This window comes from Callithrix jacchus, chromosome X (assembly GCF_049354715.1).
Source record: "Callithrix jacchus isolate 240 chromosome X, calJac240_pri, whole genome shotgun sequence".
Classification (NCBI taxonomy): Eukaryota; Metazoa; Chordata; class Mammalia; order Primates; family Cebidae; genus Callithrix; species Callithrix jacchus.
The window spans coordinates 104969675-104995477 of NC_133524.1; the positions used below are offsets into that span (position 1 = coordinate 104969675).

Sequence of the window (25803 nt, forward strand, 5' to 3'; positions counted from 1 at the left end):
GCCTGGGATCTCTGAGGTAAAAGTTGTAGAGCTTTATGACCAGGAAAATTTCCACTGAATAACACCAACTCCTTGTCAATACAAGCAAACCAGACTGAAAGATAATGGCAAACTAGCTTTATTGGTGTTAGACAAAGGGGAACTGGGACTTCAAAGATGCCTGGGGTGGTGCCTTTGTGCATAATCTTTAGTTGGGAAGCATGTCTCTATAGGGGGTCACAAAGGTAGGGAAGCAGAGGTAGAAGTGGCTTTGGGGAAACTGGAACAAGTAAAATAACACTTGTAACTCTTTTCCCCCAGGACATTCGAAAAACAAATTCAACAAATAATTAAGCAATTTTTTCCCCTAAATTGACACCCAAATATGCTTGCTACCCATTTCCAATAGTGAGACAATCACGATTAATGAGGGGAAAAAAATAACTGCAATAGGAATAATTTTACAGCTAATAATATATGTAGTGATTTGTCCTAAGGCCATAGGTAATAGTTGAGTTTGTGTTTGAATTTGGAAATATTTGGCTTTAAAGTTAGAGCTTTTAATTTTTTAACCACACCATAAAGAAATACAATAAGAAAAAATCAGAAAATGGACATCCGGAATTAAATACAAATCCCCAAAAAAGCTTGAGAATAGACACATACCTCATGGCTTGCCTAAATTTGATAAATGTGGAAGGGCCAGATATATGCTGCAGGAGTAAGTCCTTCATGTATAAAGGGTTTCTTATAGTTCTGGACACAAAATAAGTGACCAGCAATATCTATAATGCCAATCATACCCCACACAGAGAGATATGCAGTAGTACAGGTATTAGGTAAGTGCTCTGAGGAGTTATGAAGCAAGTAAGAGTGCAGAACATGTCTGGCTCTTTCCTATCCTCCATCCCCATCTCACAAAGTTCTGCCTCTCTCTTTCTTCTTCCACCTCCCCTTGTTCTGGCCGCAGTGGCTTAGTATATGACATAGTCCTTCCCCACAATAGTCGACCAAAATCCCTGGCACACAGTAGACACTAAATACATATTAATTGAGGGAAGAAAGAACAATGAGAAAGTGAAGGACAAAAGAAGAGGAAACTTCAGAAAAATACTAACTTAACTTCCCATGAAAAGAATAATATGTCCCTCTGCAGAGACAGGAGGAAGGCAAGGCAGAGGATGAATAAAGCAGAAGGAGAAGCAGCAGTGAATATGCACAGCCTGTTAAGCCAACATCACAAGTATAACTGTGACCTAAACATCAGCTACAGGAGGACAGGACAGGAGATGGAGTTGGATGGGCAGGGATGGCTAGATTAAATACCTTATAATGATGGGTGCAGGGAGCATCCACAAATGTTAGTGGCCTGATAAATTTGTGTTTTAGAATAAGCTCTTTACTTGCAGAGAGGATGGATATCAGGAAAGGCAATGAGGAGGCAGGGGAAATCTGAAACCAGAACAGTTAGGTCTGCTGTAGGGAGTCCAGGTAAGAGATGATAAAAAGCCTAAATTAAAGAGACAGCACAGAAGAGTGGGCTTTAACTCTGCCATTTGTTGGGTTTGTGACCTTAGATAAATCAGTTAATCTCTCTGGGATGAGAATATTTGTCCCTCACAGGGTTGTCTTGAGCAGCTAATAAAATACTATATAATAAAGTGCTTTATAAACTTTAAACACTTGAAAACATATGTTATTATTATGGTGGTGAAAGTGGAATAAAGAGATGAAGGCGACAACTGAGAAACATGGCCATTGTTTCCAGGAGTGTCCAATTTTTTGGCTTACCTGGGCCACACTGGAAGAAAAAGAATTGTCTTGGGCTACAAATAACATACAGTAACACTAACAATAGCTAATGAGCTAAAAAAGTACCAAATATATCTTGTAATATTTTAAGAAAGCTTACTAATTTGTGTTAGGCTACATTCAAAGCTATCCTGGGCCACATGCGGCCCTTGGGCCACAGGTTGGACAAGTTTGTTCTAGACACACAATCTACAAATGAGACAGTCTTCTCTGACATATCCCTTTCTCTCATCTTATCATACATCTGTTATCATAATTGGGAAATTGTTTTAAATTCTCTGAGGTTACCTGGGAAAAAGATGGGAGAGGAATTTAGCACCTACCTGGTGCATGGCATGTTCACATACATTACTTCATTTAATCCCCACAGCATCCACAATACCTTAGCACCTGGGTGATGGAATAATCTGTGCAACAGACTCTTGTGACACTAGTTACCTATGTAGCAAATCTGCACATGTGACCCTGAACCTAAAATACAAGTTAAAAAAAAAGATTCATGAACTCAAGAAAGTAGAGGAAAATGTGACCAGGATGAGGAGAGAAATGGAAATTTGTAAAATTTAAAATTTGTAAAATTTAAAATCCAAAAGGAATTTCTAGAAGTGAAAAAATATAATATTTGAAATGAAAAAACACACAGATGATATTAATATCAGATTAGACTTTGATGAAGGAAAAATCAGTGAATATGAAGCTATAGACTTAGAAACAATCCAAAATGAAATATGTGCTTACCATGTAGCAATCATACTTGTGGATATCTACCCAAGATAAATGAAAACATGTTAACCTGAGGGTTTGAATATTCATAGCTGTGCTCATAATAACAAAGAACTGAAAACAACCTAAACATCTATGGACTAATGAAGAGAGAATTAATATGTGATATATACATTTTTTATTACATAGCAGTAAAAGGAATGAACTACTGAAACTTATAACAACATGGATAAATCTCAAAAGCACTATGCTGATTACATTTATAAGAAATTCTAGGGGAGGGACAGCATCAGGAGAAACACCTAATGTAGATGACAGGTTGATGAGTGCAGCCAACCACCATGGCATGTGTATACCTCTTTAACAAACCTGCATATTCTGTACATGTATCCCAGAATTTAAAAAAAAAAAAAAGGAAACAGCAAACTACAGTAATAGAAAGCAGATCAATGGTTGCCTAGGGTACAGAATGAGGTGGAGGGAATTGACTGCAAAGAGCATAAGGGAACTTTCTGGGAAATAAATGTTTTTGATTACAATTGTGGAGACAGTTATAAAACTGCATACATTTTTCAAAACTCAATATATGTCATTTGAGGAGGAATAGGGATGTGGTTATAAAAGGACAGCATGAGGGATCCTTGTTGACTTTCATATCTTGACTGTGGCATTGAATATCCTAACCTACACCTGTGAGGATATTGTATAGAACTAAATACACACATACAAGATAAAAAAAAATTCAAAAGCTAATGAAAGACAAGAAATAACTAAGATCAGAGTAGAACTGAAGGAGATAGAGACACAAAAAACCCTTCAAAAATCAATAAATGCAGGAGCTGGTTTTTTGAAAAGATCAACAAAATAGACTACTAGTCAGATTAATAGAAAAGAGAGAAGAATCAAATAGATGCAATAAAAAATGATAAAGGGGATATCACCACCGATTCCACAGAAATACAAACTACCATCAGAGATTACTACAAACAACTCTATGCACATAAACCATAAACCCAGAAGAGGTGGATAGATTCCTGGACACTTGCACCCTCCCAAGCCTAAATCAGGAAGAAGTTGAAACCCTGAAGAGACCAACAACAAGGGCTGAAGTTGAGGCAGCAATTAATAGCCTACCAACCAAAAAAAGCCCAGGTCCAGATGGGTTCACAGCCAAATTCTACCAGACATACAAAGAGGAGCTCGTACCATGGCTTCTGAAACTATTCCAAACAATACAAAAAGAGGGAATCCTTCCCAAATCATTTTATGAGACCAACATCATTCTGATACCAAAACCTGGCAGAGACTCAACAAGAAAAGAAAACTTCAGGCCAATATCCATGATGAACATCAATGCAAAAATCTTTAATAAAATACTGGCAAACCGATTGCAACAGCACATCAAAAAGCTTATCCAGCCTGATCAAGTAGGCTTCATCCCGGGATGCAAGGCTTGTTCAACATACACAAGTCTGTAAATGCAATCCACCACATAAACAGAACCAAAGACAAAAACCACATGATCACCTCAATAGATGCCGAGAAGGCCTTCGACAAAATTCAACAGCCCTTTATGCTAAAAACTCTCAATAAACCAGGTATCGATGGAACGTATCTCAAAATAATAAAACTATTTATGACAAACTCACAGCCAATATCGTACTGAATGGGCAAAAACTGAAAGCATTCCCTTTGAAATCACACTAAACAAAGATGCCCTCTCTCACCACTCCTATTCAATATAGTATTGGAAGTTCTAGCCAGAGCAATCAGGCAAGAAAAAGAAAGAAAGGGCATTCAATTAGGAAAGGAGGAAGTCAAATTGTCTCTATTTGTAGACGACATGATTATATATTTACAAAACCCCATCGTCTCAGCTCAAAATTTACTGAAACTGATAAGCAACTTCAGCAAAGTCTCAGGATACAAAATCAATGTGCAGAAATCACAAGCATTCCTATACACCAACACCAGATTTAAAAAGAGCCAAATCAAGAATGAACTGCCATTTACAATTGCTACAAAGAGAATAAAATACCTACGAATACAACTAACAAAGGATGTAAAGAACCTCTTCAAGAAGAACTACAAACCACTGCTCAAGGAAATAAGAGAGAACACAAACAGATGGAAAAACATTCCATGCTCATGGTTAGTAAGAATCAATATTGGGAAAATAGCCATACTGCCCAACGTAATTTGTAGATTCAATGCTTCCTATGACCCTGTTTACAGAACTGGAAAAAAACACCTTAAACTTCACATGGAACCAAAAGAGAGCCCACATAGCCAAGTCAATTCTAAGCAAAAAGAACAAAGCTGGAGGCATCACGCTACCTGACTTCAAACTATACTACAAGGCTACAGTAATCAAAACAGCATGGTACTGGTACCAAAACAGAGATATAGACCAATGAAACAGTACAGAGGCCTCGGAGGCAATGATACACATCTACAACCATCTGATCTTTGAGAAACCTGACAAAAACAAGCAATGGGGAAAGGATTCCCTGTTTAATAAATGGTGTTGGGAAAACCGTCTAGTCATGTGCAGAAAGCAGAAACTGGACCCCTTTCTGACAACTTACACTAAAATTAACTCCAGATGGATTAAAGCCTTAAACATAAGACCTAATACCATAAAACCCTAGAATTAAACCTAGGCAAAACCATCAGGACATAGGCATAGGCAAGGACTTCATGACCAAAAAACCAAAAGCATTGGCAACAAAAGCCAAAATAGACAAATGGGACCTAGTTAAACTCCAGAGCTTCTGCACAGCAAAAGAAACAATCATTAGAGCAAACAGGCAACCAAGAGAATGGGAAAAATTGTTGCAATCTACCCATCTGACAAAGGGCTGATATCCAGAATCTACAAAGAACTTAAACAGATTTACAAGAAAAAAAACAAACCCATTCAAAAGTGGGTGAAGGACATAAACAGACACTTTACAAAAGAAGACATATATGAGGCCAACAAACATATGAAAAAACGCTCATCATCACTGGTCATTAGAGAAATGCAAATCAAAACCACATTGAGATACCACCTCACGCCAGTTAGAATAGCAATCAGTAAAAAAGTCTGGAGACAACAGATGTTGGAGAGGATGTGGAGAAATAGGAACACTTTTACACTGTTTGCGGGAGTGTAAATTAGTTCAACCATTGTGGAAGTGAGTGTGGCGATTCCTCAAGGACCTAGAAATAGAAATTACATTTGACCCAGCAATCCCATTACTAGGTATATATCCAGAGGATTATACATTGTTCTACTGTAAAGACACATGCACAGATATGTTCATTGCAGCACTGTTTACATTAGCAAAGACCTGGAAGCAACCCAAATGCCCATTGATGATAGACTGGACAAGGAAAATGTGGCAATATACACCATGGAATACTATGCAGACATAAAAAACCATGAGCTCCTGTCCTTTGCAGGGACATGGATGAATCTAGAAACCATCATTCTCAGCAAACTGACCCAAGAACATAAAATCAAACACCACATGTTCTCACTAGTTGGGTGTCAAACAATGAGAACACATGGACACAGGGAGGGGAGCATCACACACTGGGGTCTGTTGGTTGAGACTAGCGGAGGGACAGTGGGGGGTAGGGAGGTTGGAGAGGGATAACATGGGGAGAAATGCCAGATATAGGTGATGGGGGCATGGAGGCAGCAAACTCCATTGTCATGTATGTACCTATACAACAATCCTGCACATTCTGCACATGTACTCCAGAATCTAAAGTGCAATAAAATATGTATATTTTTAAAAAGAACTAAGTACACACATACAAATGAGTACAAGGAAAACTGAGAAAAACTAAATAAGATCAGTGGATGTTATCAATGTCAGTATCCAGGTTGTGATATTATATTATAGTATTACAACTAGGAGCAAACTGGATAAGGTTACATGGGCTCACTCTGTACTATTTTTTACAACTGCATATGAATCTACAATTATCTCAATAAAAATTTCAACGAAGCACTCAAAAAAAAAAGTAAAAGAAATCTCAGAAAGGTAAAATGAGTTACTCTAAGTCACACAGCCAGGAAGTGTCAGCGGGCAGAGGCAGCATTTAGACAAAAGTCTGATTCTAGAGTCCTTTCTCTTAAACATTATACCATTGAACAGGGTTTATATTTTTCCATAATGTAATTGTTATTAGAGTTAACATTAGTAATTTTTAAGATAGATAAAGAAAAGGCAGTTTGTTGCAAGCCATCAGGAGATGTTCATTCATTTGAAAGTCATCTACTGATCACCTATGCTAAGCCTGGCAGTATCCTGGACATCCTAAGTACAAGGTTGAAGAACGTAACATAGTCATATAAGTATAGGAATCTTAACACCACATGGACGTGCTACCAAAGGGGTCCAAAACTCCTTGGAAGCACAGGAGAAGGAAGAATAAATTCATTCTGAAGAGCTCTGGGACCCTTTCTTAGAGAAAATGATATTTGGTCTGGGTATTAAGGATTGAGTAGGAGTTCACTAGATAGAAAAGAAGGTAGAAACAATAGAGAAGGATATTCCAGAGAGAGAAACTACATATCCAGGAGTAAAAAGATGTGAAAGAACATAAAGTGGTCTGGGAATGGTGAGAAGTTCAGTCTGAATGAAGTGTAATATACACTATGAGTTTGGGAAAAAGGACTGATAGGAAGAAAAACACAGACATGAGGCTGGAAAATTAGCTGGATCAGAAAATATACCAAACCAAGTAGTATGCATTTTATCCAGGAATAAACAAGAAATCAATAAAGGCTTTAAATTAGGAGATAACATAATTGGCTTTGTTGTTAATAAAATAACTCTGGTGGCAATGTAGAGATAAGGATGGAGTCAGGAGGTAGAAAAACGAGTTAGGAGACTACTGATATATGAAGGTGAGGTTTGAAGCTAACTGAATATGAATTGAAAACATTTTTCAAATCTATACATTTTTGGTTAAATTATCAAAGGTTGGTGAGAATTTTGGAAATAATGAAAGCTGATGGCTGATTCTGTAGCTTTTTACTAAAACTGGGTGGATGGTGATGACATTTAACAAAAATAAAAAGATCATAGCTGGTAGGAGTGTTATGGGTAAGAAAAAAAGTTTCACCTTTAGATATACTGTGTTTAGGGCAATAAAAATAATAATAGCTGGCTTTGGTTGAGTGCCTATACAAAACTCCAGGCACTGGTTTAAGTGTTTTATATATATCAACTCACTGAGAGACAGGTAAAGGGGCTTAGTAGGTAATTGGAAACATAGATTTATAACTCAAAAGAGATGTGTTGGCTGGGGATATAAATTTGATAATCATCACTCTATAGGAGGCGTAGTTAAAACCATTGAGGCAAGAAGACAGTAAAAGATTAAATGTTGGGAAAAAAAATCACCATTTTAGGACAAGAGAGTGTCCTTTATAATTTATAAAGATTATAAATTACATAACAGCAAAGTTCATGCCTAACTTGTTCACCACTGTGTCACTAGGGCCTGGCATACTACCTGGAATATAGTTGTTGCTCAATAAATATTTTTTGAACGAATAAAATAAATATAAAGATTAGAGAAGTATAAGGAGAAATAGTGAGTCAAGTCTGTGTCATAATCCCAAAAGACACAATCCTTAATGCCATAATCCCAAATGTTGAAATCCCAAAGATCAAAATCCCTAAAGTCTAAATTCCTAGAGTCTAAATTCTTTAACATCTAGAATCCTGAAAATCACAATACTGAAAGATTAAAATCCTGAATGCTGAAATTCTGAAAACTGAATTCTGGGGAAGTGTGTTTTGGGTTGCAGGTGGGATAGTTGTGCCATATTAGTTGCATCATGTGAGATGGAACTGTTATCTTGATATTGTCTTTATTTAGAAATTAAGTATGAGTTAACGAGATGCATATGAGTGCCAACTTGACAAGGGGTAGACTTGTGAACTTAATATTCAGTGCCAGTTTGACTGGATTAAGGAATATCTAGAAACCTGGTAAAGTATTTTCGGTGTGTCTGTGAGGGAGTCTCCAAGGGAGATTCATGTATGAGTCCCAGTGGACAAGCTAGGGAAGATCTGCTATTAATGTGGGTGGGCACCATCCAATAGACTGGGGGCTGGGAGAGAACAAATACAAGTTGGTCTCTCTCTGCGAGCTGGGGAAGGCTTTTCTTCTGTTGCCAAGGACATCAGAAATTTGAATCCATGAAAGTGCATTATCACAATGTTGACTTTGTGTGTGTATGTAAAAATGTGAAAACTTCCTCAGTGATGTCTTTTTGTAAATCCGAATTTGTGAAAGATAAAATTTCTCAAGATTTGGCTTGTTGGATGACTGCATATATGGTGGTCACCTATCATGGTTTTTTATCAATCTTGTCAAAAGACTTTGGTTGTTCATCAAGGTATTTCAGATAACTAGTTATAAAGCTGGATGCACATAATTACCAACCATAGTGATATGCTTTTAAGCATTTTCCTTTTGACCTATTTCTTTATGAATACAGTTCAACTACTTATGACTGTCATACCTGTGTTAATGTCACTAGTATATACTGAGTGTTTATCCTTACAAAACTATGTATGTTATTAATGTCTATTTTATTGTGTACAGTAGACTTTGGAGTGTTCTGTTGTATTTTATGTTTCTCAAACAACTATCCTTTTAACAATTTAAGTAAGTATCTTTTAAGGAATTTTTAAAATTACATTTTCCAGAAATATTTTTGGTATTTTAATCTTTCAGGATTTCAACATTTAGAATTATGAGATTTGGAATTATTTATTTCAGGATTGTGATCAGCTCCCTAGTGAGGTATAATATCTTAAAAGCCAAGGGGAAAAAGAAGTTTCAGAGTGAGTGAGAAATGCCAGATAACACAGTGAAGTCAGATAGAATGGGGGCTGCAAATAAGCCACTATGTTTGGTAACGAGGCAGCCATTATTAGCTTGGAAGCTGGCAGTTTTCCTGGAGTAGACTCAGTTGAGACTGTAATTGAAGGGTAAGTGGTTGGTGAAGAAGACTAGACAATATACAGGAATTTGGGGTTAATGCAATTGAGGAGGTTAGAGTTATTAAAGAAAATGAAGTGATTTTTAAAAATTCACTTTTATAATGGAGGAGACTTCAATATTGTTTATAGAAGAAAAGCAGAAACCCTAGTAAAGGGATAGAGTAAAGAAAGTAAGAGAGTTGATAATTGCTCTTAGCTTATTTTTCCATCACCATTTTCCTTTGAGCATGCTTATTAGGTCTTCTATTTACATTTAGTTAGACTTTAAAACAAGTAAAAGCCCTATGATCTGCCTCACTGGGACATTGAAGCAGCTATAAATGACTTGATAGTTTAACATAGGCTGATGCTATCCCCAGTGTCCTTTTTATGTGTATGTCTTGTCACCTATACAGCATAAGACATGTCTGCACTCCAAGTGCATAGACAAGGTCTGGCTCTATTGCTCAGGCTGTAGTGCAGTGGCATGATCTCAGCTCACCTGCAACCACCAACTCCTGGGCTCAAGCCATCATCCCACCTCAGCCTCCCAGTAGCTAGGACTATAGGCGTGTACCACCATGCCCAGCTAATTTTTCTATTTTTCGTAGAGACAGGGTTTCACTATGTTGCCTAGGCTGGTCTTGAACTCATGAGCTCAAGCAATCCACCTACCTTGGCCTCCCAAAGTGCTGGGATTACAGGCATGAGCCACAACATGCAGCCATACTTTTAAGATTATTCTAACAAGGATCCATAGTGCATGCCTATTGTCCCAGCTACATAGGAGGCTGAGGTGTGTGGATTGCTTGAGACTGTGGTGTGCCACATTTACACCTTTGGTAAAATTATAAAATGATCCATATAATTCAGGGAAATAAAAACAAATATTAATAATTTAGTTCAATCAGTTTTATTCTATTAATGAAGTAATAAGGCAACAGTATACTTTACTCCAGTCACATGACTTGATTATGAGCTTATAGAATATATGAGCATATTTATTGGAGACTCCAAACTATGCTTAAAAATTAAAAGATTATTGGCACTTAGAGTCAACACAATTCTGCTCATGTCTGAACAATATTAGAAAGTGACTGTTTTTGTAAAATCAATTTTCTTAAACTAGGGGTACTTTTTAATGCCATGTACTACTTTGGAAGCATAGTGAAGCTTATGGACTCCTTTTTAGAATACTTTTTTTTTCTTTTTGAGATGCTGTTGCCCAGAGTAAAGTATATTCACAGGTGTGATGATGGTGTGTCACAGCCTCAACTCCTGATCTCAAGCAATCTTCCTGCCTCAGCCTCCTCCTGAGTAGCTGGGACTACAGGCTCATACCACTGCACCCTGCTAGTTTTAGAAGTATACAGTAAAATACATGGGATTATAATAAAAACTGATTACACTGAAATACAGTCATCAAATATATAAAATAATTTTTGTTATGTTAATATATTTGCTTTCTTAGTAACACTTTAGATAATATCTATTATCCCCTCCTCTTCTATCTTAAAATATATTTGAATTTGGCCTTTAAATAATGTAAATATATTAGCATCTATGTATTATCTATTTACAGTCATTGATGATTTACTTGATACCGTACTCATACATTTCTATCAGTATCCTTAGTCATCCCGAAATATATATATATATAAAATATATTTATATACATACATACACACATGTATATTATATGTTATAATTTTCATAGCTAGCTGATATAGGATATTTGCTAGCCGGCAAAGTAGAAGAGTACTTTAAGAGAGACATAGCCCCAGATAATGCAAATATTTCTGTTGATCTTTAGAACAGGAAGAGACTGTCTCCATCTCTGAACTACCTTAACATGATATTCATATTTTGATGACTTATCTAAGACTGAAAATCACCACAGAAAGGACCAACTCAGGCATGTTACAACTTTAAATAAAGAAGTTGATATTGCTATCAGATCTTGATTTGAGTGCAGCTAAAGGCATTTTACCCATGCTCTTTGCAGATAGGACAATATAAATGCTTTCTCTCCTTACCATCCTCCCATCCCAAACAAGTATCCCCCTAGGCTTTTGATTTTAAGTATGCTTGGATGTATCAGACCCTTTCCTGAAAGCTCATTTGGATGGGGCAAAGTGTGAAGAAAACATAAGGATCTGACTACTTTGGGATATATATTTTTTCCTAGATACCTTGGCTAATGGTGAGATTTGTATCTTTCTAGTCTTTTCTGTAACACAATGCAAGCGCATGTAGATAATAACTTAACATTAAGCATCCTATCTTCTGAAGAACATAATAACTGCCACTGTCTGAGAAAGCAAATTCCTAGAGAGTTAATAACTATGTTTAAAAAAATATTTTCATGCTGTGCCTAGCTTAGCACAGCCCCTTAGATAGTTAGACCAAAGACAATTACGGATGTTCTGAGATCCTAGGCTCTATCTTATGCAGATAAATTGCGATATTTCATCTGAATGAAGATCATTATTCCTTTAAAATAAATTTAATGAAAGCTAATTCTTTAACATGGATTTTAACGTTTAGCTTTCCTTTACTTTATATAGATATGCTTTGTAAACTTGGGAAAAGAAAGAGCCCAAAAGCACCTAAATGACCCAATCTTTAAATGCTTGCCAATATTACTGGCAACTTAATTCTCACAGTGAAGAAACTTTCTCATAGCAAACCACAACATAGTTCCAGCCAATCTATTTTTAATAGCTATTTTCATTAATATTAGGCAAACATGGCACAGAGAATTAAAATGTTTAAAGCAGTCCAAAAGGTGAAAAACAAATGCACATGGATAGACTGGAATTGAGTGTAGAAGAGAGCCTGCCCATATAGATGAGAATCCAATGTAAAAGAAAGACAAAACATCCCTTCGGAAAAGCCATCTTCTGATAACTTATTCTGTGACTCTCTTTATTTTTGTCATTTTCTCAAAAACGTAAGAAAATGGCTTTACAATGTCAAAGATATTGTGAATAAGTAATCAACAAGCAAAGGAAGTGGCTCTGTACTTAAGTAAGTCAAAAAATAAAGTGTTGTCTGTGGATCTCAAGGTCTATTTTAGACTTACCATGGTCAATCACACTGACATAGCAGGTGACATTGTAAAACAATGACAGAGTCTAAAACCCATACACCAAAGCAGTGCTTAATATTGGAGATTCATTTCAATACTTGAAAGAATTGCAAGCATCATCCTTCAGCAGCTTTTAAAGATGTTAGGTGACAGGATGGATGGAGTGTTTGTGAAGTCTTCAGCTACCTGGAATGATCTGTAGTGTTTATCCCAAAAGTACACTGAACAAAATCAGCCAGAGTCTAAAAATAAAAGTTTTTCTTGAGGGTATTCTGTCCAATCATGATACTTTTACAAGTGGCAAGATTCCTGGATGAATTGTTAACTAATGAAATATTGGCATTTTCAATTAATGTAGTATTGAGCCTTAAGATAATACATAACTAAACGTGTATATTGAAGGAATAAGATGGAGAAGTACACAGAATCTTAGTTCAGTATCTTTGCTCACGGAGTCTAGATTTACTTACATAGGCCCTGATGTTGAGTTAAAGGGTCACAAGATGTTGGTGTTCAAGTTTTCTAGCATCATCCTCTCTTTATAAGAGAAATAACCTCACTTCACTCTGGTATTTTCTTAAAGAAATCATATGCCAAAATAAAATAATCCACTTTTTCATATACACATTAGGTGATTTATTAGGTTGAATTAAGTATGGCTCTATAATAGTAATGTAAAATATTTAAAATATTTAAAAGTAGAGCCAATCAGTTAAAATTATCAAAAGCCAAAAGACAAACATTTGGAATATAAATTCATCTGTCTTCTATATAGTGAATGGCTTTGGGTATCATTAAGAATTTAAAAAAAAAATACAGCAGTGAAATGGTACTCAACAGTTGAACAACTTCAAAATCAAACTCAACAGTTTTTATTTCTTCCAGCATAAGTAGCTAGTGCAACTGAAAAATTGCAGCATCTTTGACTATTTGGGTCACTCCATCTTTGTGAAATTATCCTAGTAATTCCACTGGCGATTTCTCTACTTTCTGGGACCCATACAACTTTTCTTCGCCAAATGTCTGCAGAAATTTGTTTACCTGCAGTCCCTAGTTGATTTAGATAACATCTAAATAGCCTATGAAATAATAACTTAGACTTTTTTTTCTGTTATCACCGCTTTAACTCTTAACTCTCTGGTGATGCAGAAAAAGAGTAAGAGGACACATCAGATAGAAATTGAACATCACCTAGTGGTATCAGTTCAATTCAGGTAGTTAAAGAATCCAGATGTCACCTGGTACTGTCAAAGAACTCTAAGCATGTACTTAAGTTTAATTCCCATAGCATCTGCGGCACTTTCAAGTCCCACTCCTTGTGCTCTCCTCCCACACTCAAACTAGTGTGCGAATTCAAGTTCTTAAAGACCAGGGCAAATTATGTTTCTTCTGCCGTTGGGATTGATGCAGAGGAAGGCATCAGATGCTAATCATCTTAAGTCGTCTGTGGAAGAGGCTCAGAAATGTGTGCATCTTGTGTCTTCTACTTTTATTTTTCCAACCCGTTATGAAGTTTTTGAAATTACCTTGGTCCCCAAAACACGCACTTGACACCATGTTATTCCTTTCCAAGAATCTCATTAACTCTCCTTAGAAAGGGGAGTGGTGTAGACTCCGTCTCCCGGTGTAAATCTCTGCAACCACCTAACACAAATACTAGAGATGGGGATGGTGAGAGGGTCAAAGGAGGTGGAGGGAAAAAGGTCGTGAGAAGAGACTCACCGCTCCTGCCAGTTCCTCGGTCAAGCACAACGTAACCAGGAGCAGCCACAACCTGAAACGGGAGCGGGGCGGGGGGTGTGTGTGAGTAATATGGGCTCTCTAGGCTTCGGGGTCGTGCATCTGTCTGTAGCCCCCCGAACCCTTTTGGATGCCTGCTCCCACTTTCTCTGCAGTGACAGAAGTACAAGTATAGTCCCGGCCTGGCAAAGTAACCCGAAGTAGGAAAGAGGAGGGGAGCTCGGGGTAGCAACAGCTCACCCAGGGTGCATGCTTGCGGCTCCTCCGGAGCTGGGTCCCGGGAGACTGCTAAACGGCTCCGCGGCCCCGGCTCATTGGGGCTCTGCTGATGCTTGGAGGCTGTTTCCTTACTCAGGACAGAGCAGGGGGACGAAGTAGCCCAGTTTGGAAGAAACTAAACACAGCTTCCAGATAAGAAGTGCCCCAAAGGGAAACAGGCTCAGCGGTGCCCGTTACAACTTGCAGCACTAAGGAGATAGTTCCATGCAGCTGGAGAGGAAGGAATGGAGGGGAAAGGGGCGGGGCTGTCTGCTGTCAATCATCCCCCCTACCTTGGGCAGCCGGTAGTGTTTCTCACATTCGGGCACCTTTACATTCAACAGCTTTAAATATCTCCATAGCTTCACACACAGCCGCTTTGAGACCTATAGGCTAAGACCTAAGCAACTGTGCATCATATACTTTCATACTTTCAACTTTACTTTTAAGTTACACATAAAGAGACATGGGCATGCTATTCCCACATAGACAGATGGGCCCAAAAGTGCCCTTAAACACATGCTCAAATGCATACAGCATTGATTCTAATTGATTGTACACTAGGCTCTTGGGAAGGGGAGACAGTTTCTGGAGTTGTAAATCTACGCTGAGCTCAGCAGAACGTAAGGATGAGTGGGCCCTTGTGAAAAAGATCCAAAATCTTGAAAGACTCTAAAGTGGCTAATTCTAGGGAAATAGAAATGTTGTGAAGAATTCTTCAGCAAATTCTTGAAGATTCTCCAAGGAATCCGCAGAAAGTATTTTCTGGTCCTTTTGTTACTTAAAAAGAAAAATCTATATATCGGAATTATCAAAGGAACATTTAAATCTACTTTATTTGGGAGATATCGATTCAGCAGCCACCAACTCGATTTAAATATTTCCAAGTAGGTGTTTGTATTAACTTTAAGGAACATTGCAATAAAGTTATTTAATTACCTACCCTAAATCCTTCTGAAACACAACTACAATGAGAGCCAATACCTTTTACGTTAGCTAATATAGGAGGCATTACTTATGACATTCATTGTAGCTAAACGAAGAGTTATAGCTGTATTGTAATATTATATCACAGAATAATTATCAATACCTGTTGAATGCTCCCATACCTTATATGTACATAACACACATTAGGTATTCACACACATATACTTGTTTATTTTCTTGTTTATAAGCATATACTTTATTTATTGCCAATATTTTCACATCTTCTGCTTGTATGTAGAAACTTTCTGTTCTGTGAGCAGCTGGAAGGTAAAGAAGACCAGAAGCCCAGGGAGCGGCGACCAAAATTTGTTTCTAATGATTAACAATAAAAAGAACGGCCTCTCTGAGATCCATCCGCTCAAAAAATAGTCCCAGTTCAGGTCATTTTGTAATCGGCTTTGGTGCTCACACTAATGAGAGTTAAACAGAGCCTAGAAAAGTAGTATCAACGGAAGGTGCTAATGAACGAATAGAAAAGCTTCCCGGTCATGGTGTTCAGTCAACTAGTCTGGAAGTTTCCCTCTGCCAAATAACTGAGTGTCACTCCCTCGCAGGTTGCTGGTGCAGTCTAAAACTGTGGCGGAGTGATACTCAGAATTCCCTTGTGCTGGTGAGGAGGGGGGCCTTTCAGGGGGAAGAGAGGGAGGAAAGTAGATCTGTAGGAATTGAGTGAAGAAAAAGTTTGCAAGTCTGGACAGAAGAGAAAAGTTCTCTTGAGAGACCAGCTTTGGGGAGGGGAGAGGGGAGGGAAGAGTAGCTCCTTCTTTTTTTTTTTTTTTTTTTTTTTTAATTTCACTCTTAAAAAGATTCTTTCTCTTCACCCAAGCCTCACTGTCCCTCTCCGGCGCTAACTCTCTCCATATAAACCCTCAAGATTATGTCAATTGGTTAGGGCCAGCCGGGGATTTCGTGCGGGTGCTGAAGGAGCTGCGGTAGCCGGAGAAGAATGAAACTGCGTGGAGTCAGCCTGGCTGCCGGCTTGTTCTTACTGGCCCTGAGTCTTTGGGGGCAGCCTGCAGAGGCTGCGGTAAGTCCTCTCTCCCCTCCCCCGCGCCCATCACCGCACTTTCACGCTGAAATTACTTTTTTTTTGTCCTTTTATCTTGCTTTCTCCTCGACCTTGACTAGGGAATTCAAATTTGCTTTCTCATGTTTAGGAAGAAACGTTATTTGCAATACGGGTAGTACAAGCCTTTTGAAGTCCCAGGGAGAGGTTTAAGTGTTTAAAAATAGGGCTGCTTGCTTCCCTGCAGCTAGCTGCTCTGGGGGCAAGAGCAAAGTCAGAAGTGGGGGACACTAATTAATGGCTCATTAGGTTCTGGTGGGCATTTAAAACTTTTCCTCCCCTCCCTCCACCCTCAGGTGTTTCCTTGTCTGGCGGCTAACCTTTTCACTGCTTGTACCCAGCCCACGCACTCTTTAAATTTTGTCTATAGTTTTATACTTTGGTTCTTCCAAAATCCAGCTTCCATCAAAGTGTTCAGCGCCTCGATGAAGTTCTTCCCCTTTGCTCTTTCTTAAACAACATGAACCTACCCCCACCTCAGGTCATTCAAGCCATTGACCTGCTTTTCCCTTTTAACATTCTTGTTACAAATGAAATGCTAAGGTAACATACCAAGAAACGTGAGGTAAAGCCTCAGGCTTCAAGTCTTTTGCGTCTTTTTTTTCTAAGTTACGGAGTTTTTTTTACTTTTTTTTTTTTTTAACTCACAAAGGCACCTGAACAAATTGAGAATTTGCCCATCACCTATTTAAAGGAAAATACTCCTTTTTCAAAGGAGAATCAGTGTTGCAGTTTAAAGGAAAATGGGGGAAGATGTACATGTGAAATGCCAGCAAAAAACTCCATTCAGTTTTAGGAATGTAGAATTGAAACCTCAGTATATCTCTTAGAAGTGTATCTGGGTAGTCCCACCCACTGTCCTATTGGGGATGAGGGGCAGATGTTAAAAAATAAATGGCTTTGTGAGAGAAAGTGTTCTCCAGCCTGAAGCTCATCATCTTTAATTTTACATAACCTCTAAAGAATAAGTGTGTGACAAATTATTTAAATGCATTTGAGTGATCATTATGGATAGCTTTAAAAACTGTTTAATATGAGATCATGGCTTAGGCCTTCACATGGTTGAATGACTGTCAATTCTTTACAAGCAGCTGCTGTATTACAGCTTATCTGGGTCCACTTTTAAGTTAGCTGTCTTGCTTCCATATAGCACTTAGCATACCTCAAATCACATGTCCTCTTTCTATCCTTCAGAAGGTGTGTACCCAAAACTTTCATATTGCTCTGAGCACAGCATAATTATGATAGCTAATTTGCTGAAAAATCATGTATGTCAAATATTTTTAATTATGCATGCCGTAATTTTCTTCCATCAAAGTAGACAGATGATTTAAAAATGCTTTTTTTGATGCAGAGCATCTTAATGGGGGTAGGGTTTAGCCAGTCAATAGGCTACAGACTGTTGGATAAAACTACAATTGTGCTGTAGAAATTACTTTTTAAAAACATCTTCTTGGTGCCCTCCGCTTATAGCATTTGGCCCAGAGAAAAAGATTTTATAGATGTTTGATTAAATATATATATGTTTTTTGATGTTGCTATTAACAAATTTTCATCAGATGACAACTATACAGGTATGTATAGCAACACTGCACATCAATTTACATTAAATCACTTTATGTTAACAGTGAGATTTCTTTTTATTGACAAAACTTGAGAGCAAGCTTGTTTTCTTAAACTAATGATTGAGTATTCATGAAGTAGTTACAGTTCTTTCCCTTTTCCTCCTATATAATTTTTAAAGAACATTTTACATCCCCTTTTCCTATCATTAGGATATTGTGCCTTTATTAAAACCAAGGGTTTGTTTTTCCTGGTTCATACATCAAAATTTAGATTAAAGTATGAATGATATCTGCTCTCCATACTAGTGCTGGAGATATCGGTTACCATTTCCAGAGTAAAGCTGGATGGTGGCAGTGCTAGTTGTTGACGGGAGTAGTGCAGTATTGGGGTTTTTATATCAACAAAAGCGTTACTGTTTAAATTGCTTTACTCTTTTATAGATAAGTGATTTCTTTATCTTTGAAATCATGCCAAATTGGTACATCACAAATATGTGGAAGATTATTTGTTTTTTAGGTAGAGCATTCATTGGTAAAGTAAGCTCTATGGTCAAAGGTTAGTAATAAGAGAAGACAGTTTTAAGTTGGAAACATAACTTCTAGTGATGGAAATAACGTTTATATGTGAAGATAATTATACCTGCACTGATTCACTTTCAGTGGGATATGCACTTAGATTTGTAGATGTGGGTAGTATGTAAAATTATGTTAGTTCTACTTTACATAGTAAGTTGTTTTCCATGCAGTACATTAGATATTTTTCTCTACTTTAAATGTACTATCTACCCTTTGACCAGCAGCACGAATTCATCAAGGGTAGGAGTATTGTTTGTAGCCATGAAACACGTCATTCTCTATGAAGTATATAGCTCCATAGGAAAAATTTGTTATCATAATTATTATTATAGATAACATTTTTGGGTGTTTATTATGTGCCAGGCACTGTGCTAATATGATCATACACGTTATCGTATTTAGTCTTCAGGACAGACTTATGAGACATATACCACTATTATCCCAACTTTGCAGATGAGAAAACTACAAATTACAGATGTTGAGTACATTCCCAGAAATACTATCATGTAGGCAATAAGTTATGAAGCTGGAAAATTTGAATCCAGGCAGTTCGACTCTAGAATCTTTGCCCTTAATGACTGTCCTATACTGCCTCCTTTATATGTGGTCTATAGAGATTCACTGGTGTGTAAAGTATTTGGATCTCTGCCCAGGTTTTTTTTTTTTTTGGACACAGGAGGTGTCAAGTTTCCAACATTTAGCACCTATTACTTTTGCTATCATATAAAATCAACATATGAATTGGTTAAATGAATGAGCAAATATACAGTTATTGCCTCAAAAGGGCCTATAATCTAATAGGAAGAACAGATAAAATGTCATAAAACAAAATGCCTTTCTAATTAACATTATAAATGAACCACACAGACACTTAGCTAAATCTTTATTATAAAGGTTTGTTTTTAAATAGTAATAACTGAGGATTTTAGAGAAACTTCTTCAGTGTGATATCTGACATATAGGTTCCTTTCATTTTAACAAATCAGATTCTCATTTTATGCATCAGTGCTTGAATTTATTTACCTTCATAGTCAGGCCAGGTCCAATCGCACTTTGTTCCTTTAGCAGCTTCTGCTGGCCTTTAACCAAAAGGGTAGTCTATGATGGCACTTGCTACCTTGTTGAAATGGGAACCTTAAATCCATTCTTATTCATTAATTAAAGACAGGCAAAAGCAAATGTTATAAAAGAAACAGGCATTTGCTAAATTTAATTTTTAGCTTCTTTTAAGTTTACTAAATCTGATGTAACTGTCAGATACTTACTAACTTGTAGAGAATGTAAGTACTATTTATAAGCAAGTGTTAGTCTGGTTAATGGAATTGTGTTTTTGGCAGAGAGTAATAAAATAAGACTTCAAGAAATTCTGTTAATAAATTTGTATAATCTTATAATTCAATCAAATAATATTTTTCCTGTATATAGGAAAACTGGCTTGTTTGCTTTCCAAATTTCTTTTATAGTATATATGAAATTAATTGAGTACTGTAAGAGATATGGAACTTTGAGCGGGGGAGTGATATTAAAGTGGGACATGACTGAAAAATTGTTTAGTGTATTCTGTATTTACAAGCCATCCAGGACCTTGCTAAAGGAGGACTGGTCCTTCTCTGTCCTTATTCTCACAATTTAAGTGATGTAGTAAAATGTTTCTGTATGTGGAAGATAGGCATGATGGTGCCTGTTTATATCAGATAGGTTGTTTTTCTTACAAGTGCTAAAAGCCACTGTCTGAAATAATAAAGACAATTTTTAGCTCACATAACAAGAAATTTGGAGGTAGATTATTTCCAAAATTAGTTAATTCAACCACGTAATGACACCATTAAGGACCCAAGTTCTTTCCATTTTTCTGTTCTGCCATACTTTGCCTATCAACTTGCCCTCTAATATCAGTGCCCCTTGTTCTGAACTATTCATGTGTATCTCTTTTTACTAGCAATGAAAACTTTCTAAGAGTCCCACAGCACCACACTGAAAACATCTCTTATTTATCATTGGTTGTAATTGTGTTACATGTATATGGCTACACCAGTACATTGGCAAATGGAATAGGGAAATAAAGGTAGAGTTAGACCAGTCACTTACACAGCCACCTCTCCCTGCCCCTCACCAGGCCAAAGCACATTGCTACCTAGAAAAGTTGGAGGGTGGAAAATATCTAAATAAACTCATGGTGTTTTTTGGGGAAGAAAGAAACAGTTTGTTTCACAACCTCATGAGTTTGTCCTCAGGATCAGTTGATATAAAAGATTTGTAAGAAATTGGTGTATTTGTTAAATGTAAGATATATTACTTATCTAGGGAAACTAATGTTTTGTGGAGCTCTACAAATGAAAGTTGTTGTCTATTCATAGGCATTTTAGAGCTGGAGGAACATTGGTGATCTTTTAGACCAGCAGTTCTCAAACTGGCCCGTGGACTCCTGGGGTTCCTGAGGTCTTATTAGAGAACATGAGGAATATTTTATCAGTAATATTATCTTAGTCTGTTTGGGCTGCCATAACAGAATGCCTCAGGCTGGGTGGTATATAAACAACAAATTATATCTCATTGTTCTGAAAGCTGAGAAGCTGAAGATCAAGGCAGATCAAACCTAAGATTCAGTGTCTGGTGAGGGCCCTCTATCTAACTGGTTCATAGATGGTACCTTCTTACTATGACTGCACATGGTGAAAAGGGAAAGGGGTTTCCTCTCTGGAGGGTCCTTTTCAAAGGCACTAATCTCATTCATGAGGGCTTCACCCCATGACATAATCATCTCCCAAAGGCCCCACCTCCTTATGCCATCACCTTGGGGATTAAAATTTTAAAACGTATGGATTATTTTGGAGGGGACACAAATATACAACTCATAGCAAATATGATGAATGTTTACTTTTTTTCACTATGTTGACATTTGCATTGATGGTGAATAAAATTACTAGTGCAGCATACCACATTTTCTTAGTAGTTGTATTCCTCATACTCTTGGTGGGGGGGGGCAGTTTTACTTCAGAATGTCCTCAATGTAGCATTAATTTTTATTGAGTTTTGACCCTTGAGTGTATGTCTTTTTAATATTACATATGACAAAATGGGAAGTATACACAAAGCACTTCTGTGCACTGAAGTAAGATAGTTGTTTCTAGGAAAAGCACTTGTGCAATTGTTTGAGTTGCCAGCTGAACCAGTTGATTTTTGCATGGAATGCTTTTTAGTTTGTTTTAGAGACAGGGTCTTGCTGTGTTGCCCCAGCTGGTCTTGAACTCCTGGCTTCAAGAGGTCCTCCTGCTTTGGCATCCCAAAGAGCTGTGATTCCAGGCATGAGCCACCAAGCCCAGCCAAAATTCATTTTTACTTGAAAAAACAACTGAGACAAACTGTGGTTATTTATACCTGGGTATTTGGCAGGCATTTTCTTGAAAATGAGCACAGAGAGCCTATCACTTCAAGGAAAATTAATGGCAGTATTTGTGGCTAATGAAAAATTTGAGCTTTTCAAGTAAGAATGAGAATTTTGGAAAACTTGACCCTGGCACTGTGAGTATGACAGCTTCCCAAATCTTAGACTTTTCTAATACAGGTGGTAATTACATTAATGTGTATTTTTTATATTGTGCAATAAATTGTGTTAACATTTGGAAGCTCTGCATACCTCAGTGAACTAATATTTTCCAAATGACTAATACACAGTGTTACAAAATCATGCATAGGTAAAAGATCCATTCAAAGGACAAGACAGATCAACGAGTTTAATGTATTTGAATATAAAAAGCTGGTTGATAAAATTTTAGATTCTACATTACAACTAACCTTATCTTAAAAGTCTATTAGAATGCACACTTTTCCAGCTATATAACTGTTTGAAGCCAGATTTTCTTCACATATTTTAACTAAAGCAATATATTCCAAAGAAGAAAGGAAGAAGCAGATAGGAGTATCCAGCTTTTATCATAGCAAAGAAATCTACGGAAAAAGCAAAATAATCTCTTTTCCCACTATTTTTTCGTTTTGGAAAATATAAGTAATTTTCATAAAAATTCATAATATGTGTTAACATTTAACAGGTTTATCACTTGAAAATGAATAAATAAATAATTTTAAATATTCCTCAGTTTAATTTTTATGTGGTGTATGTTGATAGATGTAATCCAAATGATGGAGTCTTCAATACTTTTTAAGAGAATAAAAAGGTCTTGAGACCAAGAAATTTGGCAACCACTGCTATACAGAGACCAACTCCATCCTTTACGTGAAAGTGATTAATGAAAGATGATAGCTATCTATTTAGTTGCAGAGGCAGAGATGGAAGCTGTATTTTCTGAATCTTATTCTCATCCTCTCTCCAGTATACTACATTGGTTTAGGGATTGATAAATTGATAATATGATGTGGTAATTTGATTCATCGTGGTAGATACAGTTAAAATACTAAACAGAAAATGTAGATGCTAGATTGTACTCATCTTGGCTACCATCTTTAGTCCAACTGAAGTCAGAAATATTCTTGCTACACAAACCACAGCAGAGGAGATACACACAAAAAATGAGCTAAATGTGCAGTTACTTTTAGGTACTAAATTGGAAAAATCATGAAATTAGAGTTCTTATCTTACATATCTTTTTATTCACCACAGTGCATGCTGGTTTCTTGTATATAGTTTCTTGTATACTGGTTTCTTGTATATAGTTATCTCTCAGTAAGTAGTTGTTGAATGGATGTTGAATTTGGGGAAGGAGTAGAGTTATTTGGATAACACCAAGAGGCAAGATTTAGAATCAATAGGTTAAATTACAGGAAGTCTGGATAGCAACAATTTTCTAACAATTAATTATTTGCTACTTAGTAATGGAAATGTCTCATTAGTAATAGGAATGTTCGTTTACTAAAAATGCTCAAATAGAAGGTAGATGCTGCTTTGTCTGCCAACATATCCATGAGGTCCCTTTGGACGCTAAGATTCTATTTTTCTGGTAATTAGAAGGAAAATGCTTTCTTATTGAAGCATTTGAGAAGAGCTCAAATCTACTTCTATGATTTTATTGAGACAAGGTCTCCTGTTGCTTAGGCAGGTCTCAAACTCCTGGACTCAAGGAATATTCCAATCTAAGCATCCCAAAGTGCTGAGATTACTGGTGTGAGCCACCACACCTGCTTTACTTCTATGATTTTAAAGCAAATTTTAAGTATAATTGACATACAATAAAGTGCATATATTTCAAGTGTACAATTTGAGTTGTGACATATGTATAAACTTGTGAAACTATCACAACATTCAAGATAATGAACATATAAATTATTCCAAAAGATTTTCATGCCTCTTTGTAATCCCTCCCTTCCTACTCCCCATCCTCCATCCCCAAATAACCACTCATCTGCTTTGTGTACAGTACGAAGTTTCATCTTCCAGATTTTTATATAAATGCAAATATGTGTACTTTCTTTGTTCTGACTTCCTTCACTTAGCATAATTATTTTGAGATTCATCCACGTTGTGATCTGTGTCCATAGTTTATTATTTTCTTGCATGGTAGAGTTCCATTTTATTGATGTACCACACTGTTGATGGACATTTGGGTTGTTTTTAGTTTGTGGGTTATTAAAGTTGTCATGGGCATTTTTTTGCATGTTAAAAGTACTAAATTGAGGTATAATTTCCATAAAGTGATATACTCTGATCTTAGGTGAACAGCTTAATTATTACTTAACAATCGTATACACTTTGGTAACTACCAACCAAGTGAAGGTGTGGAACATTTCCATTACTCTGGAAAGCTCCCACTTGTGTATCCCCTTTCAATGCCTTTTGCATCTTGTCTGAAAATAGTAAGCCCCAAGGTTGTGGAGATATTATCATATATTTTCTTCAAGAATCTTTATAGTTTCAGATTTTGTATTTATGTCCATTTTTCTTATATAGATACCCAGTTGTTCCAGTATTGTATATTGAAAAGAAAAATTCCTTTTTTTCCATTGAATTACCTTGATTATTGAAAAATCAATGTAATGTATATATATATATACAGGTCTAGGTTGAAACTCACTAGTGTGTTCTATTCACCTGTTTGTCCTTATGCCAATATCATACTGTATCGATTACTTTGGCATTACTTTGGTAGCACAAGTCCTTTACATTTCCTCTTCTTCAGAATTGTGTTAGCTATTGTATTGGCTATTTATTCCATATAAATTTTACATTAATTTTGCCAAAGTTTGCTTAAAAACTTTTGAGATTTTGATAGGAATTGTAACAATTCTATAGACTAATTTAGGAAAAATTGAAATCTTAAAATTATGTTTTTCCAATTCATGAGCACCATATACCTCTCCATTAATTTAGGTATCTTTAATTACCTTTATTATAGAGGTCATGCACATCATTTGTTAAATTTCTTCCTATATGATTAATTCTATTCTAAATGATATCATTTAAAAAATTTTATTTTTAGTTACTGTTGCTAAGATGTAGAGATGTGATCCATTTTGATCCATATTGATTGGTTTATCCTAAGATAAAATTCTAATTTTTTATGGTATGATTTATATACTGTAAAATTCACAATTCTGTCATTTTTGACATGCGTACAGTAGTATAAATATAGTTTCTAATCAAAGTATAGAAGAGCATTTCTAAATTTATTCATTAGCTCTATTTGTCATGTCGATTTCTTTGGATTTTCTATGTATACAATCATATCATCTGAAAGTAAAGAGGGTCATACTTCTTCCTTTCCATTACCTATGTCTTTTTGTCCTGGCTATCTTAGTGCACTTGCTAGGATCTCCAGTACAAATTTAATAGAAGTAGTAAAGAATGACATTCATTTTTTTCTGTCTATCTTTTGAGGAAGATACTCAATATTTTGCTATTATATCAGCTGCAGATTTTCCATTGTTAAATGTTACAGATCGAGGTCGTCCCTTTTCATTTCTATTTGCTGAAAATCTTTTTTTAAAGTAATAAATGTTAAATTTCATCAAGAAATAATTTGCATCTCTTTATACAATCATATTGTCTGGGGCTCA

The 25803-nt window shown here is 36.5% G+C and overlaps 2 protein-coding genes across 7 annotated transcripts in view; one reads left to right on the plus strand and one right to left on the minus strand.

Annotated features, from left to right (window-relative positions):
- The window catches only part of COL4A6 (collagen type IV alpha 6 chain), a 285194-nt gene extending 270382 nt beyond the window's left edge, over nucleotides 1–14812 (minus strand). For all 4 annotated transcript variants that reach the window (XM_035289317.3, XM_035289319.3, XM_035289316.3 and 1 more), the window contains exons 1-2: nucleotides 14584–14812; nucleotides 14326–14377 (exon numbers count right to left, since the gene is read on the minus strand). In XM_035289317.3, the coding sequence (XP_035145208.3) occupies nucleotides 14326–14377; nucleotides 14584–14594 (63 nt within the window). In that variant the 5' untranslated portion in view covers nucleotides 14595–14812. The remainder of the gene's footprint in view (nucleotides 1–14325; nucleotides 14378–14583) is intronic.
- Nucleotides 14813–16200: 1388 nt separating this feature from the next.
- The window catches only part of COL4A5 (collagen type IV alpha 5 chain), a 250831-nt gene continuing 241228 nt past the window's right edge, over nucleotides 16201–25803 (plus strand). For all 3 annotated transcript variants that reach the window (XM_078363412.1, XM_035287997.3, XM_054251548.2), the window contains exon 1: nucleotides 16201–16615. Coding sequence is in view for 2 of the 3 variants with exons in the window: in XM_035287997.3 (XP_035143888.1) it covers nucleotides 16535–16615 (81 nt within the window). In the remaining variant the exon portion in view is untranslated. The remainder of the gene's footprint in view (nucleotides 16616–25803) is intronic.